This window comes from Helicoverpa zea, chromosome 22 (genome assembly GCF_022581195.2).
Source record: "Helicoverpa zea isolate HzStark_Cry1AcR chromosome 22, ilHelZeax1.1, whole genome shotgun sequence".
NCBI classification, from domain to species: domain Eukaryota; kingdom Metazoa; phylum Arthropoda; class Insecta; order Lepidoptera; family Noctuidae; genus Helicoverpa; species Helicoverpa zea.
In genome coordinates this window covers 2,446,709-2,465,777 of record NC_061473.1, presented here as the reverse complement: position 1 = coordinate 2,465,777, position 19,069 = coordinate 2,446,709, and the positions used below count along the sequence as shown (strand labels likewise).

Sequence of the window (19,069 nt, the reverse complement as noted above, 5' to 3'; positions counted from 1 at the left end):
TCATCCTTGGTCTCCGCGCTTATGATAACTCCACCATTTCTTATTTTCCGAAGTCCATGTACCTTCAATTTCATTTCCTCAGGACATACAATTTTTTGGACAAAGTTTTTGGTCTCATCACTAGTCTTGGTATGGTCACTAGGATATATAGCAACAGAGCTTGTTGCTTGAGGCCGAATAAGGCTTTTTGTACCCTTTACCATGTCTGCGAAGGAAGTGCTTTCCGGTTTAGGTTTGATGAGAGTCTCTTGTAGTTTCTGCTTGATCTCAGTCAAACTAATGGCGAGGTCTTGATTTTCTTTTAACGTTTGCAGGGTGTTGTAGTTCTGGATGGCCTTATGTTTTAATGACTGATATTGCACAGCCATTTGAGAGACTCCGTGTCCCACTTTGCGACAGAGGCTAGTAACTCGTAGTTTTTGTTCGGAATTCATCTTGCCTTCCGAAACCGTTATCGATACTTCATTCAGGCACTGTTCAATGCTAGACATCCAGGATTGAATTTCAGGGGTAGAAAGAACATCAACTGTTTCATCCTGTGCTCGACTCTTGGGTGATGCTACTGCTGGTGGTGAAGAGTGATGCGGCAGTCCGCCACGATGGGAGGGGCTGCTATCCATAATTGTAGATAATCACTTTTTTACCATATTTGTAACAAAAACTGTATAATTTCACAACAAAAACGTTATGTCTCTAGAACTAGGTCACAATAAAAAAATGTTAATTATGCTATTTTTAAGTTGCTTTGTTGAGCACGTCTGTATTTGTCGGATTATCAATTGAAAATTCTATATATATAGCAGCTAGGATAGGGTTTTAAGTATATTATTGCAGTCGATTTTATTATTTTGTAATACAGTAAAAGACTATACCTACTAATATTCAATAGCAGAAAACCTTTTTTCTGTTTGTATTACCTACACAAATCTCAGGAACTACCGGTCCAATTTGAAAAAAATATCCAGAGTTAGACAATACATTTAGTTTTATCGATGTTGAATGTAATTTACTTTTATGCATGTGCGTGAACCAGAGTACCTAACTGCATCCCTAGGGATGCGAGCAAAATAGCTATAAACAAGAAGTTGATTATAAACTTTAGATAAAAGTACTATTCCTACACGTGGCAATATACTTACGTATTTAATATAATTGATATGTTATTTATTATTGCAATTTAATCGATGGCACATGCCGATTATTTACCCTCCGCAATTATAAATCAATAAAAGAATAACATTATTTACTAACAACATAGTAATTCTTGTTGACAGTTTACTAAAGTAAATAAATTAATTGATTTTTCCTTAAGGCCTAGACGGATAAGACGCATTTTTCTTAATCGGGTGGTCGCCACGTGATTGTGGAAATACCAATTATGAAAATAGACCACGTTTTATAAAGAACTAGCTATTTTCCCCCGGTTCATTCGCGGCTTAGGGGAACTTCTTCCCGTAGCCGGATAAAATGTAGACTATTACTCGGGGGTATTGTAGCTTCCCAATTCCAATTGTCATTTTTCGAAAAGGTTCAGTGGTTTCGTAGAGTTTACAAATAAAAAACATGTTTCCTCTTTTTTAACCGACTTCCCAAAAAGGAGGAGGTTCTCAATTCGTCGGGATCTTTTTTAATATTAATTTACGTAGAAGTAAGTATATGTTTGCGTGTTTCAGTTTATCTCTTGAATTGAACCGTGAACCACGTATTACATAAAATTAATTGATGTTTAGGTACCATTGTCCAAAACTACTATTGTCTTTGGAAATTATAAAGGCTAGGTTTCATGCTTACATAAATCAGCAAGCCATATGAATTTATAATTAAGGTTATCAGCAGGAAAGTCTTACTATTTAAATCATCCGCAAATTATAGGAAACCAACCTAACTAAGAAAACCTACTCACCAACTCTTACATAATTTATCTAACTTAGAAATTACTAATTCGTGACTAGCTTTACCTACAGTAAGAATAATTTAAAATAATGTACCCTATTGAATATAATGAGTACTAAAACTTGACATAACATCTTCGATCATAGGTACTAGGATTTTCCATATCGCCATAAAAATTGAATAAGTTATACCTATCTAGGTTTAATTTTCTTTATTTCCTTATCGAATCATAGGATAAGCTCTTGCAGTGGTTAGAATAGGTATTTGGCTACATAGGACGAAGTAAAAAAAATATGGAATTTATATTGCCACTCCCAAATTACCTGAAGTACTAAGCTTCATCTCTTTCTTGGATTGCAATCTGTCTTAAGGCGGTGTCTAACCGCTTTTGGCCTAGTACACAAAGTTAATACCTAAGTAGGTACTTTGAAAGGAATAGATAAAAAATAAGGTAGCTCATAAAAAGGGCATTTATTATAATATTATAGTTTGTTTGTGTGTTTATAAATTGCGATCACCAAAATCTTTCAGTGCAGGATAAACCATTTATTGAAGAACCTAAAGGCTACCTTATATCCGGGTGCGCAAACGTGCGGTCCCACGGGACGCTAGTGAAACCACTGCCAAAAGCTAGCTTAAAATATAATTTAAAACGATATTTTCACAGCATTTTTTATGTGAAAGGAAATATTTTACATTTAAACAAATAGGTCAATGATTGCACACATTTAACAAGATCACGAAATAATTAGCTGATTATTCAGAAGAGTCGTCATTGATTGAAGAGATGCATTTTAATTGCATCAATGCATATGCATCGTTGCATTGAACTTGACTTTACCTAATTGACGTTGCGTGCACGTGGAGAGAATATATTGACGTCTTCGAGAGAGGGAATTTAAACGGTCGACTTTGGTAGTCTCGTTTAAATAGACCTTTTTTATTTTTAGTTTTAGGTTTTCACTAGGATAGTTTAAATTTTATTGTAAACATATATTATAGTTCTGTATTTACTGAAACACATATATTGTAGTCTATGTAAATAAATTCAGTTCTTCTATTGATTTGTTATCAAAATTATATATATTTTTTTTATTGAAGTGGATAATCATCAAATGAGCCTTCCCGCTGCGGATGCAGCTTGAGGGAATGTCAGACTCTTACTGACTGAAACCCATCATGGGCCGCGGTAACTCTTTCAAATAATCTCGCAGCCCGGTAGACTACATGTATCTGACAAATACACTTTTGTATCTTCCATTCCCTTTTTTTAACGACGTCAAAAATCATCAAATGACCCCTCCCGTTGTGGGTTAGCAGCGGTGAGGGAGTGTCAGACTCTTAATGACTAAAAACCGTCGTGTTCCGTCATAGGCCTTTTATGTGCCAGGGCCGCGGTATCTCCTTCGAACAACCCGCAGCCCCGGCAGGCCTTTTCCCTGCTGGGCCCCGCTGGGGTTGCTGACATCTCTTTGAGGAAAGCGTGGAACAACGCGCGCCGTCGACACGGGTCTGTCGTCTAAGCAGACAGAGGGACGATGAGCCACCCGAACTCACCGCCCACAGACCCACGCCTACGGTGACCGGGAGTCATCACGCGACACCCGGCGCCCATGGTGTCTACCTGGTCCCGCGCGGCGGCCGGGATGAGAGGTGCGTACTCTCTGGCGTTCCACCTCCTCCTTCTCGAGCATGATCGCTTCGCAGAAGGAGGCGACGGCATCCCATTTCCTCTCGCCCCAGACCATGGCCTGAACCAGGGCCGGACGCGAGAGGTCGCCGCCGCCCAAAGCCTCGACGAGGACCCGGCGGGGCACACCTGGACTGTGTGGTCCACCGTGTCCTCGGGGCTGTCCGCACAATGGTGACACCCGGGCGCCTCCTCACGACCGATGCGTTGCAGGTACCTCCCGAAACAACCGTGTCCGGTGAGGACCTGCGTCATGCGGTACGTGAGGGCGCCATGACTCCTCCCGAGCCACTCCTCAAAGAGGGGACTTACCGCCACGATGGTGGCGTGCCCTCATGCCCTACACTGGGTTGCGACAGTCGCTCCCTCCAGGCCACCATGAGATCGCACCGGAGCTCCGCCCGCTGCGCGATAACTTGCCGCGGCAACGGGGTTTCCCCCCGGCGCTGAGCCTCCTCGCGCCAGTCGTACAGGCGCAAGAAGACTCTCGCCTCCAGATCCCACGGTGGCAGTCTGGCTAGTAGGCCAGCTGCTTCGCGGGAGATCGTGCGGTACCCCCGGATTAGCCTGATGGCTATCACCCTTTGGGGCACGTTCAGGTAGTATACGGCCCGCTTCCGTACCGAACGTGCCCATACCGGGGCCCCGTAAAGGGCCATGGACCGCAAGACTCCCGCGTAGAGTTTACGGCAGGGGGCGTTTGGGCCTCCCAGGTTGGGCAGGAGTCGCCTGAATGCAGCACCTGCCTTCTCCAGTTTGGGGCCCAAACGTCGGAAATGCTCGACGAAGTTCCTCCAGCTGTCGAGGACGAGTCCCAGGTATTTCATCGCCCTCTCGATGCCGATGGGAACCCCCCCCCCACCGTGACTTGGGAGCCTGAAGGTGGCGCGTTCCGAAGCCCATGAAAGCACATGGCCTCGGATTTGTGCAAGGCCACCTCCAGTCCCAGCAGCTGGATCCTCTCGATGACTATCGCAACCCCGCGCGTCATTATGTCGGCCGCCTCCTGGTGCGACCTCCCTTGTGTCAGAACCAGCGTGTCGTCAGCGTAGCAGACCACGCTGACGCCGCTAGGGAGGTCGGCGCGCAGCACCCAGTCGTAGCCGATGTTCCACAAGAGCGGCCCCAGAACCGACCCCTGCGGAACACCGCACGACATCTCTCGCCGGTATTTTTCATATCTTATATTACTTTAAAAACCTCGTAAAAAGAGCTCGCGATCGATCATAAAGTTAAGCAACGTATGGCGCGGTCGATCCGGATGGGTGTCATAACCCCAACACATTTGGGAAAAAGCTAGACAGATGATATTACTTTACTAACCTGTGAGAATATAACAAAAGTCCCAGTCATGCCTCGAATACTATCTTCGCTAATCTCCTTCACATACAGCGGACAGACGACAAAGCCTCCTCCCGAGCCGAAACCAATGAGCGCGCGCGCGCCGATCAGCGCTATCGGGTGAGCGCACATTAGTTTCACTGCCCAGCCGATCTGTGGGAGAAAGAAATTCATGATAATTTTTATTGTGGAAAAAAATTGTTTTACCTAGCAGGATAATTAACTTAAATTGGGTGAATTAATTAAATTGCTTCACTTTAGCTATTGAAGACGATTATCACCTGTTTTTCTGACATAGAAGGATGTTATTCTGACGTTCTTACTAGAAAATATAGGCCAACGCGAAAATATTAAAAAAAAAAAAAACGCGCGTTTTATACACTAGTATGAAAGTGCTCTTACAATGATTTTAAAATAGCAATTTATTTTGAGTTATTTTGAAAATTGAACTAAATAATTATCTAGACTAAATTACTGTTACTTTTCTATGCCATTACTGCTTTACAATTGAAAATTAGCACCCAATTTGATAATACATTAATGGATGGCCATGGCCATCCGGTGTAAAATTACTATACAAAAATGTATGTTTTTTAGTAAATTATAACGAATTTGTTTTTCCTTTGGGAAGTCAGAATATAAAGTTTTTGATAAATATAGAAATATTATCTTTTGTATACATCGTAGTCATTTCAGTAATTTATTCTGTAAACTAACTTCAACAAAACACAATCAGACGAAAGCCTAGACTCAATATAAATGAGTCTGAAAATCACAGAATCACAAGTTTATTTTCCAAAATCGGATTACAAAATTGAAATTGAAATCATAATCATAATTTTGTCTCGTTTTTAAAGGAATATTCAGATAATTTTTAGACCATTGTTTTCTTCAGTTTACTGGGTTTTGCAGAAACCGCTTCCAGCATCTTGATATAGTGTTGCTTATATAGATAGATAACATTAAGGTTATCTATGACCCCAAACCCACAGATAGGATAGAGAGAGAGAGAGAATTTTGTAACAATGAGAAATCTCGCATTTATCTCACATTTCCTTAAGTTTCTTATTTGAAAACATAACAATTTATACAAACTCAAAAATAAAAACATCCCAATCAAGAACCTCCTGCTTTTTGGGAAGTTGGTTTAAAACTATGTTTTGTTATACAACGTGGCAATATAGGCAGTTTCTGGGAACTTTATTATTTTAGTTCGTAGTATTTTTAACCGACTTCCGACTAAGTCAAGTATGACAAATGCTATGTAACATACACCATGCGTGGATTAACTTACATACTCAAGTCAAAATGAGAACCTCATTTTTTTGGAGTCGATTAAAAAGAGAAGAAAGAAGAAGAAGGTTCTCAGTTCAAAAGTTTTTATATTTTAAATACATTTAATTTAGTTTAATTTAAATTAAAAGCTACTTACAGAAATAGGTACCGAAGCGAAAAGCAACGCATTCTTCCGACCAAACTTGTCAGCGGCCACTCCATACACGAACACAGCAATTGGCGCGAAGATGAACATGATAGAAGCCATCCATGACACATCCTCCTCCGACAGGGGGGAGTTCGAGGGGGAATAGTCCCCCATCAGCAGGGCTTTGTTGGGGGAAATCCAGCCCATTGCTGTGCCGTACGCGAGGATCGGCATACATACTGGAAAAGAAGAAATATGTGGTTAGTTTCTTAGCGGAGCTAGTGCGTAAGTTACAGCCAATCGTTTGTCGATCATCAGCAATGCTTGGAGCGATCGGTCTTTGCAAGGGTGACTACCTTTTCATGAAGAGTTCTTCAGTGTTTAGGAATACAAGTTAACCGAATGCATTCAGACTAAATAAACAAAGAATGAACTAGAGCTTGTAGCTAAGTACCTAACAGCCACACATGTTGAGCGATCATAAGGTTTAGCAATACTTTGCGTGGTCGGTAAGTGGATGACCATCATGTCATGACGAGTTCCTCCCCGTTTTGAAAAGCACGTCAAATCGGTGGATCTCCGCTGTCATTTGAACATCTTAAGCATTCGTTACGGGTATTCAGAAGCCAGATATCTTACAACCAGTCCTTGAAAGGGGTATTGGGTTGCTCGTGTAAATTCATTCATTCCATTAATTGGATATTATTTTAGGACTGAACGGTTATCGAGTATGCGGCTATTATCTAAGGCCTCTGCCTCGAATTTTGCGGGCAGCGGGGCGGCGGCGGCGGCGGCGCGGGAGCGGCAGAATCTTACGCGTATAATCAAATGGACCGGCCCTCGAATACAGCGGCGCGGGAGCGGCGCGGCGGCGGGCAACGAGCGGTGCGCTCCAGTCAAGCGGTGACCGCCCGCGTTGGGCGTCTGCATTGTAGGCATAGTGTTATACATTTTTTTTGTGACGTATCAAAATGTCTTCGGACGTGCAAGAGCTGATTATTTCGGCCATCTTTGAGAGGACACCCATATGGAACAGCAAACACAACAGAACACAACACTACACTGCTATAGTGCCGCGCGATCTGCCCGCTAGTTTCGAGAACTGGGGCCCGATTCTCCTAATTTTACTTAAGCGACATACGATTCATGTTCGACTCGATTCGACTGAGATCCAATCCCGACTCGATTACGATTGAAGCGTATGTGGCATTCCGCTATTTTTTCTTTGAAATAAACGTTTTTATCCTTTTCTGTCATTCAATAATGAATCATTTTGTCTGTAAATGATTTACGATTGCAAAATGATTGTACAGCAAACTACCGTATAGACCAAAATCACCAAAATAGCAGACCAATCGCACACCAATCGAATACGATTGGTCTTTTATTAGTAGCAGAATGGCTAAAAGGCTAAAACTGCTATTGCGATCATATTGCGATTCGATTTCTATTCGATTTTCACATTATTAACTTAGGAGAATCGGGCCCCAGGTATGCATTGCCCGCCCCGATCCCGCGCCGCCGCCGCTGCCGCCCCGCTGCCCGCAAAATTCGAGGCCGAGGCCTTACGATATCTAATTTTAGATCAAGTTATTTTGTCTTAACCCCACGCTATTTTCGTAGACAAGACTTTCCGCCCAAATATTTTCTAAAAAAATAATAGAAAATTCCGTTCGTCCTATTATTTATTTTTGTCACGTTTTGTGATAAAAGACTTCAGTATTTTTCATGTCTAACAATTGAGTTGCTAAAAGGGATAATAAAAGGCTCAATGGAAGCCTTTAATACTAGCAGGCTAGTTATTTTTACTCGGTCATGCAGACTTTTAGTCGGCCGATAGTGGTTTGGGCTCATAAATCAGTATGAAGATGTAGGTGTATGGTAGGTAAAGATCAGGTATTTAGCCGGTAGCAGACCGTCTGAAAACTGATTGGAATCAAGATTTTCATTAAAAAAATGTAACCCGGGTCAACTGTCAGCCGACTATTTAGTCGGCAGTGTGCTCTTACAGGAAGATAAATGGAAAGCCATTTGACTTCTGAAATGGAACAATTATGTCACCAGTTCTTTTAACACAGTTTCACTCACGTAACAAGGGAATTACTCATCGGACGTAACTAAAAAATAACCTATAACACTCTTCCGACCTCTCTCTACATCCATGTTAAATTTCACCAAAATTGGTTCAGCCGTTTTCACGTAAAAGCGCATCAAACAAACAAATTCAAATCACCATTTATACCATTAAGTTAAGAATACTAATTCCTTAAGCCTAAAAGTCGTTGAACTTTATAAAAAGGCATGTCTAAGCTAAAAATACTTTAGTTAAATATAGCCTAGGCCTTACTTGGCACTTAATAGTGGAATACCTTAGCCGGCTATGCGTTCCTGGTACTTGGAGGTACGGTGTGAACTATTCTTAGTCAATACTTGTTTGTGACTCATCGCGTTTGTAGGGAAATCTCCTCGCTTTCTTATGATTTTGATTGATTGAAACGGTTATTTGTCGCTCACTGGGAGTTCATCGGTTAGGTGTGAATGATTGAATGTTTATCGTCTGTCTGTATATTTGTCTGATAAAATATTTCTTTCCCTTAAAATATGCGAATGTGTGTTCGTTTGTTTATCATTGTTTAGTAAATGCATCGATTGAGTATTCGGAATGAAGATGGTGTTATTTTTGTTTAGGCGCGTAAAGAAGTGCCTTTGGGACTCGAGTCGTATGTAAAACTTTAGGAAACAGCTAATACTATAAAGACTTATAGATACTATTATAAAATACATATATGTATTATGAAAGCGAAAGTTTGTGAGTGTGTGTGTGTAGGCTTGTTACTTCATAACGCATAAACGCCTCGAAGGAGGAGCTGATTTTAATGAAACTTGGCAGTAATATAACTTATACATTTTTTGATCCCGGTACGAGAATTAGTTTCGCCAGGAAGCGAGTGCGAGGTCACTTAGGCATACTCAGTAAGTAGACAAATACTTACAAGTTACAGCGTAGTTAACACAATATAATGAATAGTGTGATTCAAGTAATTTTATCGTTAATGAGTGACATTATCATGCTAGACGACAGGTCTAATTATTTAATTTGCAACACAATCGCTATGAGAAAATATACCAGTTCCCTAGACGTTGACATGGTCTAATAATGTTATGTTGTATTTTTATGTCAGAGCTGTTATTTGTCATATTACTATAGATAGTTCAACTCAGATTTGCGCGCGGCCCTATGTGTGCGTCGGCTTCTAAATATACAACTTTCGCTCGTGTGACAGTGACGTCGTCCGAGCATGACGTGTTCTTATCGCTTTTTGTTATGGGTACAGTCGTTTACAAAAATGTCTAGTTCTTCACGGAGAAAATGTTTAAGGAGTCAGGTAGCGTTTCAAAAAATGAAACAACATTCAAAGCTTTTTATTATTACATTTTACAGTTTTTCATTATTTTCTCATACGTTTTTTCAAATTGACATTGACAGTACCTAAGAAATAAATGAGGTGAAATATCTAAGATGAATTAAATACTTCTTACATATTTTCTAGCTCGGGGTACGAGGACAATAAATAAAAGTGTGGACTAAAAATGCAAAATTCATCATTTGATTTTTCAAGGAGCGATTCAGAATCATTATAAATAAATAAACATTATAGTTCGGCCATTCAGAGAATGCGTTCCTGACACGTCGCGATTGAACTGACGACGTAATAACATTCATTGATTATTGATATAATAATGTTGTTTTAATGCTCCTCAATTGTTAAAACGGTAAACAACCAGCAAAAATATTTTTATCGTAACTGCAACGCCATTGCAAAGTTACGTCGTCAGTTCAATCGCGACGTGTCAGGAACGCATTCTCTGAATGGCCGAACTATAAATTACGTAATAACTGTTTTCTTTAAACAGCCGTAACCCCTAAATAACTGTATTTGTACCCGACTGTACCTCTTGTCACGCACACAAAGTCACTGTATATGTACAAGGGTTACCCACACATAAGGCCGCGCGCAAGACTGAGTTGAACTTACTATAATTATCTGTTTCATTTTCAAGTGTATGTATAATTTTCTTTGTCTTTCATTTATTTTCTTATATTATAAAAATATAATTTTTTTATGTTTACTGTCCCAATGCTGGGCAAAGGCCTCTCTTATCCGCCGGGGCTGCGGGATTGTTCGAAGGAGTTACCGCGGCCCTGGTACCTACATAAAAGGCCTACGAAGGAACAGGATGGATTTTTAGTCAATAAAGTCTGACACTCCGTCACTGCTGCTAACCCACAGCAGGACAGGTCATTTGATGATTTTTGCCATCGTTAAAAAAAGGCCATCCATCAGTCTCCATCGGTCACTTTTTGTGGCCAGTCCGTGAGGACTGCAGCTCTTCTTTCTAGCGTTTCCATTTTGTGGTAAAGTTTGCTCACTTGTCCGGGTGCACCTACATATGACTTGCATTGTTTGTTTGAACCGTCGTTTGATTAAAAATAATCAAAATGTTTCATAGGTAGCTCATTTCTTGAGAAAAGTTAAGGTTATGGCCATTTTCTGTAGGTCCAGCAGGCCCCATGCGACGCGGTTTAAAGTAATTTAGAGTCAGGGATGATCACCCATCCACACACTGGCCGCGGCATGTCTTAACTTTCATCAAACGTCACGTGGTTGTTACTAAGCAACGGACAATGTCATCATGATCATTTTGTTATACCTACATACTTTATTTGAGTGGTATTTTTAGCTTCTCCTATACCTATACAAACTAATGCGATATTTATAATTGTTTGCCAGTATATAATAATATACGTAGACAACAATGTCAGGTGTTCGCACGTGGTGTTAAATAATTTGGCAGAGAGTGTACTCCCTGTATTAATTCAGTATGTGATGTAAGAAGCAAGTTGTATGGAGAGTGTTTAAATGAAGTGTCGTCGAAAACACATGTTTTGTTTTTGTACATTTTTGCTAGGTACATTTGGATAAGTTACAGATTTTTTGAATTATTTTTTATGGTATTATAATTAAGCACAGATGATGGATATGAATATAATTAATAATTATATAATCTAAATAAAGTTACTAAATAGAAAGGGTAAGGGAGACACAGGTATCTTCATTTCTAGGGGTTGCTGAACGGGATACCTATTTTTCATGTTATATTAAAAGTCTTATCACAAACACACCTGACGGAAAATATACCATTCAAAAGTAGAAGTAGGTATTAGGTATTATTTTTAAAACTGAAGGTTGTTTTAGCTAGGTATTATAATTTTTCGTCAAATGTCACTTGGCAACGAGATAAGTTGGGTAGGTACCTAACTTACTTCTATGAGAAAACGTGACTATTTCAATAGTGGTATTCTTAGTTAGGTACCTACGTCACAAATCAAGCGAGTTCCAAAAAAAAGCACAGCTACTTTTCTAAAATTTTTAGGGTTCCGTACAAAAAGGGTAAAACGGGACCCTGTTACTGAAACTTCGCTGTTTGTCTGTCCGTCCGTCCGTTCGTCTGTTACTAGGCTGTGCCTATCTTATAAAACGTAATAGTAAGATAGTTGCAATTTTCATGATGTTGTAGGTATTATTGTTGCCTCTATAACAACTAGTAGGTACTGAAAACTAGAATATAGTAAAGGGGGCTCCTATAAAGCAGACATGTATATTTGGCTTTTATAGATACCTAGCTGTCTTCCTGCGGTTTCACTCGCGTCCTGTGGGAACTACTGCCCGCACCGGGATAAAATATAGCCTATGTTACTTGGTGACAGAGCAGCTTTTCAACAGTGAAAGAATTTTTCAAATCTATTTAGAAGTTTCGAGCGTATAAGGTACAAACAAAGAAACAAAAATATGGTTCCTTTAGGTATCCTATTAGTTGATATGGTACGGAATCCTTCGTGATTAAATTCGACTTGACTTGACCGCTTTTTTATATTTTTTATTGTTTACGTTAGTTTTGTTATTTTTATTTATTTTATTAGTGTTTATATTTAAAAACTTTTTTAGTAAAAAATTAGTTTGGTCTAGACTAAAAAACTATAAAATCAAGAATTTGAAAAAGTTAATGAACTAGGGGTACCTACACATATGTTAGTTTATTTTAAATAAATTCTTCTTTAGACTAAGTTTTGGTGTTAAGTTGTAAAATTAACATAACCGACAGGATTTAACTTGAAACAGCAACTTAGTTGTTTTAATTTCCTTAAAAAGAACCATCTAAAAATCTTTCTCTGATAGATGAAAACATAGCTAACGAGCGTTCCCAACATTCTAGATACTGCATAGGATTTTGACATTAGCTCCATACAAGTAATGTCAAGTTCCTAATAAACAACTTTGGAAAAACAATAGATGGAATGGATAGAACATTAGGAAGCCATTCGTTCTCATCATTTAACTTTACCAATCTGAAGTTAGCCATTTAACGAGTCGCACATACGCAGTACCTACTTAGTTTAATTAGTAAATTTTTAAGACACTATCATGAAGTTATTAGTAGACAATTTCCAATAGCGTCAAACAGCTGTCAGACGTAAAGTTATAAAATTTGACAACAACGAATCATTAGTTGTGGTTTTTCAAAAGACAGTAATTAGTCCAGTCATCGTTTATTCGGTATATTTATAGATATTATGAAATATTAAAAACTCATTACCAAATTGGGTTTTTAAATGTGTCTATTCGAATAGAAAAACCGCATCCACAATTTTTGATTCATGACCACACGTGATCTGTCAAATGTTTCTAAAAATAAGAACAAAAACAGGAAATAACAAATTAAATGTTCTTATTGTTTGTTTATTCAGGAGTGTTCTTATTGATAAAGGTAAAAATAGATAGGTGCTTTTACTTTGTTTTTGTTGTTAAATAGAACACGTGTTACATTTGTTCCAATTTGGTAGACGGTTTTCCTTAAATACGCTGCCTGCGTCAGACTTTTTGTAGGAATGATAATCGGGCCGATTTTTTGTCGGACATTCTGGGGCTCGATTCTCCTAATTTTACTTAAGCGTCATACGATTCACGTTCGACTCGATTCGACTGATATCCAATCCCGACTCGATTACGATTGAAGCGTATGTGGCAATCCGCTATTTTTTCTTTGAAATAAACGTTTTTATCCTTTTCTGTCATTTAATAATTAATCATTTTGTCTGCAAATGATTTACGATTGCAAATTGATTGTACAGCAAACTACCGTATAGACTAAAATCACCAAAATAGCAGACCAATCGCACACCAATCAAATGTCAATCGAATACGATTGGTCTTTTATTAGTAGCAGAATGCCCGATATGGTTAAAACTGCTATTACGATCATATTGCGATTCGATTTCTATTCGATTTTGACATTATTAACTTAGGAGAATCGGGCCCCTGACTGACTAGCAGGACCTATGCGTTGCACTGTTACTGCCAGAGAGTGCTATTTTTCTCCTACAAATATGATATGGGTGGACAACCCTATATTTCAAACTTAACTGTGTACCTAATATAAATACATTTATTTATTTATTTTTTCTACTAAAAAAAAAAATAAACAGGAATGAAATAATTTACAAAAGTCATCATCTCCCGACCCCTTTTCCCAACTATGTTGGGGTGTGCTTCCAATCTAACCAGATTTGGTTGAGTAGGTCCCATGTTTTACAAGGAGCGCCTGTCTGACCTCCTCAACCTGGGCAACTGGTTACCTGGGCAATTTACAAAAGTAAAATGTTTTACTTTTTTTTAAATATCCGCATATCTGCATCAAGTTTTATCTAAATCAAATCAAAGATACAAATACCTACGTGAAAGAAACACGTTGTCAGATATTATTAAAAAAAAATATCTTGCACGTGTCAAAAGTCTGTGAAACTTTCATATTTATTATATTTGTGTGATCATTTAATAAATAAAAAATAATATATTTTACTTATATTAACAGTAACAAGTCACATTTTCCTGTTAATCATTAATTGTAGTAAAAGCTTTGATTAATCTATTGTTAGCTGCCAGTAGTTACAAAGAGGGCAGCAGAGACGAGCGACCATAGACACCTCGCCATTCAGCCGTTCATCTATGCTTGGAGGATTCTTTTTTCGAACGTCATTGTGACAAGACATGTTATAGTTTGACAGAATAAGATTTTGCCGCGTTCTTGACTAATCTTAGTTGATTTTCATGTTTAAACTATTTCTTGTAATTTCCTCGTTAAACAAACCTGCTTCTGGTTTTTAAGATCAGAAGTGGGATAGTCTCACTCCCACTATAAAGTTTTTGATTTCAGTTTAGATTCATTGGCACTTCTATTAAGTACGACGCGGTGTAAGGATATCCGCCATTACCGAAGTTTTTGCCGTTCTATTTTCATTTTGTAATGGGTTGCAGTGCGTTGCATAGATTGGTAGATTCAAGATGCTATGCAGGCAGCTCGAGAATTGCTCGAGCTTAGTACGCTGATGCTGCTCTCGTGTGTTTTGGGTGGAATGAGTTTCTGCCTATGTTATTGCTCTGGTGTTCGTGAACAACATGCCTTGCTCCTACTATGCTCCAGATGTTACGGGAAGAATCCTGTAATGTACCTACCTGTATGTAAATGGTGAGATCGATCCGGTTTTATTTAGCCTTTATGTAATACATGACTTGTAATCCATATTGTTGGGTTATTAGTTAAAGACATACTGAAAGTGTATGAGAACTTGAGTTAGATAACTAACATGCTTACTATGTATATGAGCTCAATAATATTTATTTCTAAACATTCTGCTCATGAGAGTTTCAACAAGTACCTACACAGAAATATAAGTTTACTGCTCTTGTGATATAAATGCACACTGTTTTGATTTTGACTTACTCAATTTGTTTTTAATTGAAGTAGAATAGTTCAAATTGTGCATCAGGCTTGAGATTTTTGCCCTCGAAGGCCTGGAGAGCTCAAGAAAGGGATACAAACAACAAATAAACCCTGTTGAATGGAAGGCTATGGCGTAAATCACATTTTACAAATTGAAAGTCTGTTTACAGACCTTAGTTTTTATTTTCTTTTACTGATTATGTAATTTGGGTGCATTAATTTTTGATGTTAACTAATGTTCAAATCTGTAACATGACAAAGCTTGAGAGTCTGTCAATTGAACGTTTGGTTACCTTAGCCAGATGCTTGCTTGCTTGTCTTTTGACTACAGGTATTAAGGATAAGCCTAAGCCATGTGAGGTGATGGTGTAAGCGCTCCAGGTGCTGTGTCATTTGACATAGTAAGCTGTGACACTTCATGCTCCCCGGGCGCTGTGCTGCTGTACAAGCTTTGCATGCTGTACGGAGTGCTGACGGCCAGTATCTCGTTTGGCATACTCCGGTAATGAAAGCCAGTGGATAGCAGACCTGGCATATCATGCTTTGAGGTCAGGTGATCTGTTCTATTGTTTTGATTACACATCGGAAGTAATTATGCTCTTAGCTGTATTAAGTGAAAAAATGTGTAATAATGTACCAACTATTGGTATTGTCACCTATGAGTATTCTGTGTAGCAAAGTTGAAGTAAAGTTAACTACACGTAACTTATCAAACCGTAATGGTAGTTGTGTTTTCAGCGTTGCTGACACATGATTAGTAATAATGATATTTCTGAGACATAGTTTCAAAGTTATGCCTTGAATTTATTTGTTTGAGAGCGAAAAGCTTTCCAGATTTTGATGAAAGATTTTGTTGGTCAGAAGTGGCCGAACGAAATGTATGTCATAAGTGCTTGTTCGCAGACTTATACACGAGAATGTGTAACGGCCGTGTCGTGGCCCAAGCGCTTCTGTGCTGGTGCTGCTGATTGCGGCACGAGCGCTGCTCTGCCGGTGCTCCTGGTCGCGGCACGAGCGCTGCTGTGCTGGTGCTCCTGCTGGTTCTGTTGGCTTATGCCTTCCGAATAGTCTGAGCCTCTGGCATATGGCTTCTGTATGGTCTGAGCCCATGGCTTATGGCTTCCGAATAGTCTGAGCCTCTGGCTTATGGCTTCCGTATAGTCTGAGCCTCTGGCTTATGGCTTCCGTATAGTCTGAGCCCCTGGCTTGTGGCTTCCGTATAGTCTGAGCCCCTGGCTTATGGCTTCCGTATAGTCTGAGCCCCTGGCTTATGGCTTCCGTATAGTCTGAACAACTGGCTTGACTATGACTTGCCTTGACCATGACTTCCGTATATTTTGAGCCCCTGGCTTGACTATGACTTGATTTGACTATGACTTCCATATAAATCGAGTATTTGTTCTTGATAACATATTTCTTGCGCTTGAGTGCACGCTTGCACCCACGGTTTAACTAATAAGTAAAAGTAATCGTATTTCTTTTTACAACTAATATGTTTCAGCTTTACACTCCAAACCAGGTTAATAATTTACATGATTTCTTTGTATGTTGTGTGTTTATATGTGTACAACTAATATGTTTCAGCCTTACACTCGACACACTTACACTGGGTGGTATACCAGTGTTCTGTTATTAATTTTGTACCTGTTATTTGATTTAAAGTTGACGTTATTTATTTTCGAGTCGCTGGGTGGTATACCAGTGTTCTGTTATTAATTTTGTACCTGTTATTTGATTTAAAGTTGACGTTATTTATTTGCGAGTCACTGGATGGTATACCAGTGTTCTGTTATTCATTTTGTACTTGTTATTTGATTTAAAGTTGATGTTATTTATTTTTCTTCCTTTAAATGGATTAGTACTTTGTTTGAGGTTTGTAAGTCCTCGAATAATTTTTATTCTGAAAGTGTCATTGTACAGAAAAACGATGACGAGCACGATAACCAATCGAGATTTAAATATGACGAAATTGAGCCAGGTCCAACTCGCTTATTGCATGTGCAGGTGTTCCGAGACTCAACCAGGCTCACCCAGATCCTGCCGAGGACGTCAGGGTGTCAGGAGAGGCCGTGTTAGCTGCCAGTAGTTACAAAGAGGGCAGCAGAGACGAGCGACCATAGACACCTCGCCATTCAGCCGTTCATCTATGCTTGGAGGATTCTTTTTTCGAACGTCATTGTGACAAGACATGTTATAGTTTGACAGAATAAGATTTTGCCGCGTTCTTGACTAATCTTAGTTGATTTTCATGTTTAAACTATTTCTTGTAATTTCCTCGTTAAACAAACCTGCTTCTGGTTTTTAAGACTATAATATAAAAATGAATCGCAAAATGTGTTGGTAAGCGCATAACTCAACAACGCCTAGACCAATTTGGCTAATTCTTTTTTTGTTGTATTTGTTATTGTCAGGAGAAGGTTCTTATGAAAGTCAGTTGACGAGAGCGAAGCCGCGGGCAAAAGCTAGTTATATATATTTAAATAGGCCGATTTTATACTCAGTAATTACTCGACAAATAAATGTTACTAAATATTATATCACAATAGGAACAATGAATTCAGGTCAAACAATTAGTTTTATATTAAGGAGAAAATAGACAATTTGTGTATTTTCTTGGTAAGAAACATATTACTTATATTGTTTACTTATCTCTCAAATAATATTTTTTGCTTATTGAATTTTAAAATTAAACTGTTTTATATTATTAGACCTGAATGTAATTACCATATAAGTACTAAGAAATAAATGTTATTCTATTCAAAAGTTAAGGGCTTGGCAAAGATAGTCGGTACTCATGGCGGGAATACATTTTTTTTATAGGATTCATTTGTTTTTTTTGGATTCAGGTTTTTATACCATAGTGTATTTCAGTTCAGAGATTTTAAAATACAAAATGTGGAAATCTCGTATGTCTCCAAGGTGCATTAAGGTAGTGCTTCCTGATGCATTATCTATATTTTAAAAAGTAGATAGCTTTTCTATTTGTTTATAGTTTTCTGAGTGCATGTATGAGGTTTGATGGAATTTTCCTTTATTACGATTATTTTAAACATAGCTGTGAAATAAGTAAATATCTATGTAAATAAATAAGGGGCGTGTTTTTTTTTAATTTCCACCGATATAAAATTGTATTGTATTTTTATCTTCCAGTATAGATATTTTAATTATTGATATTTTTTTCAAAAAAACTTCATTAAAAAATATAAACGTCGTTATAAATTTCTACGTACATTAGAAAACATGTCACATAAAGTGCAAAAAAATAATGACAATAATAATAAAAAAGGAAAAAAAAAACCGCAATTAACTCACCTACAATAGACATAAGAATCTGATTGTGTTTACTTCCAACCTTCTCCTCTTTCGCAGAACTAACTTTATACACTTTGTTCACCATTTTGTATTTTTTTAAGTTTATACACCACTATAAAAAATATTAAAAAAATATATCACAAAAAACTAACACTTAAAAACAAAAAAAAAAACAGTCAATAATAACACTTAAAAAGTACTTTTAAAATTCGAATTACAAAAAAATAAAATAAACGTGTTCGATTTTTAAATTAAAAATGTTGTTCTATTTTGAAACGCGCCACGTTCGCGCGGTTGCGTGACCACGGTTTGCGTCTGCGCACTGTCCGCGCTGTCATTATTCCTAGCTTTTATATTAACGACTTCAGATGAGGGTGAACATCGTACATAATAAATACAAAGTATTCATGAAATAATTATCAAAATCATAAGAAGAATCTATACTGATATAACAAAGAGGAAAAATTTTTTTGTTTGTTTGGGTGTACCGGATGCGGGAAGCCGAAAATCGATCTCAGTGGCGAGCACCAGGAGAGGCCTATGTCCAGCAGTGGACTGCGATAGGCTGA

The 19,069-nt window shown here is 38.4% G+C and overlaps 1 protein-coding gene across 1 annotated transcript in view; it reads right to left on the bottom strand.

Annotated features, from left to right (window-relative positions):
* Window positions 1-18,715, bottom strand: part of LOC124641579 (facilitated trehalose transporter Tret1-like) — a 30,760-nt gene extending 12,045 nt beyond the window's left edge. Inside the window, exons 1-3 of the mRNA XM_047179717.1 lie at window positions 18,501-18,715; window positions 6,357-6,586; window positions 4,907-5,077 (exon numbers count right to left, since the gene is read on the bottom strand). Of these exons, the coding sequence (XP_047035673.1) occupies window positions 4,907-5,077; window positions 6,357-6,586; window positions 18,501-18,585 (486 nt within the window). The 5' untranslated portion in view covers window positions 18,586-18,715. The remainder of the gene's footprint in view (window positions 1-4,906; window positions 5,078-6,356; window positions 6,587-18,500) is intronic.
* Window positions 18,716-19,069: the final 354 nt, after the last annotated feature.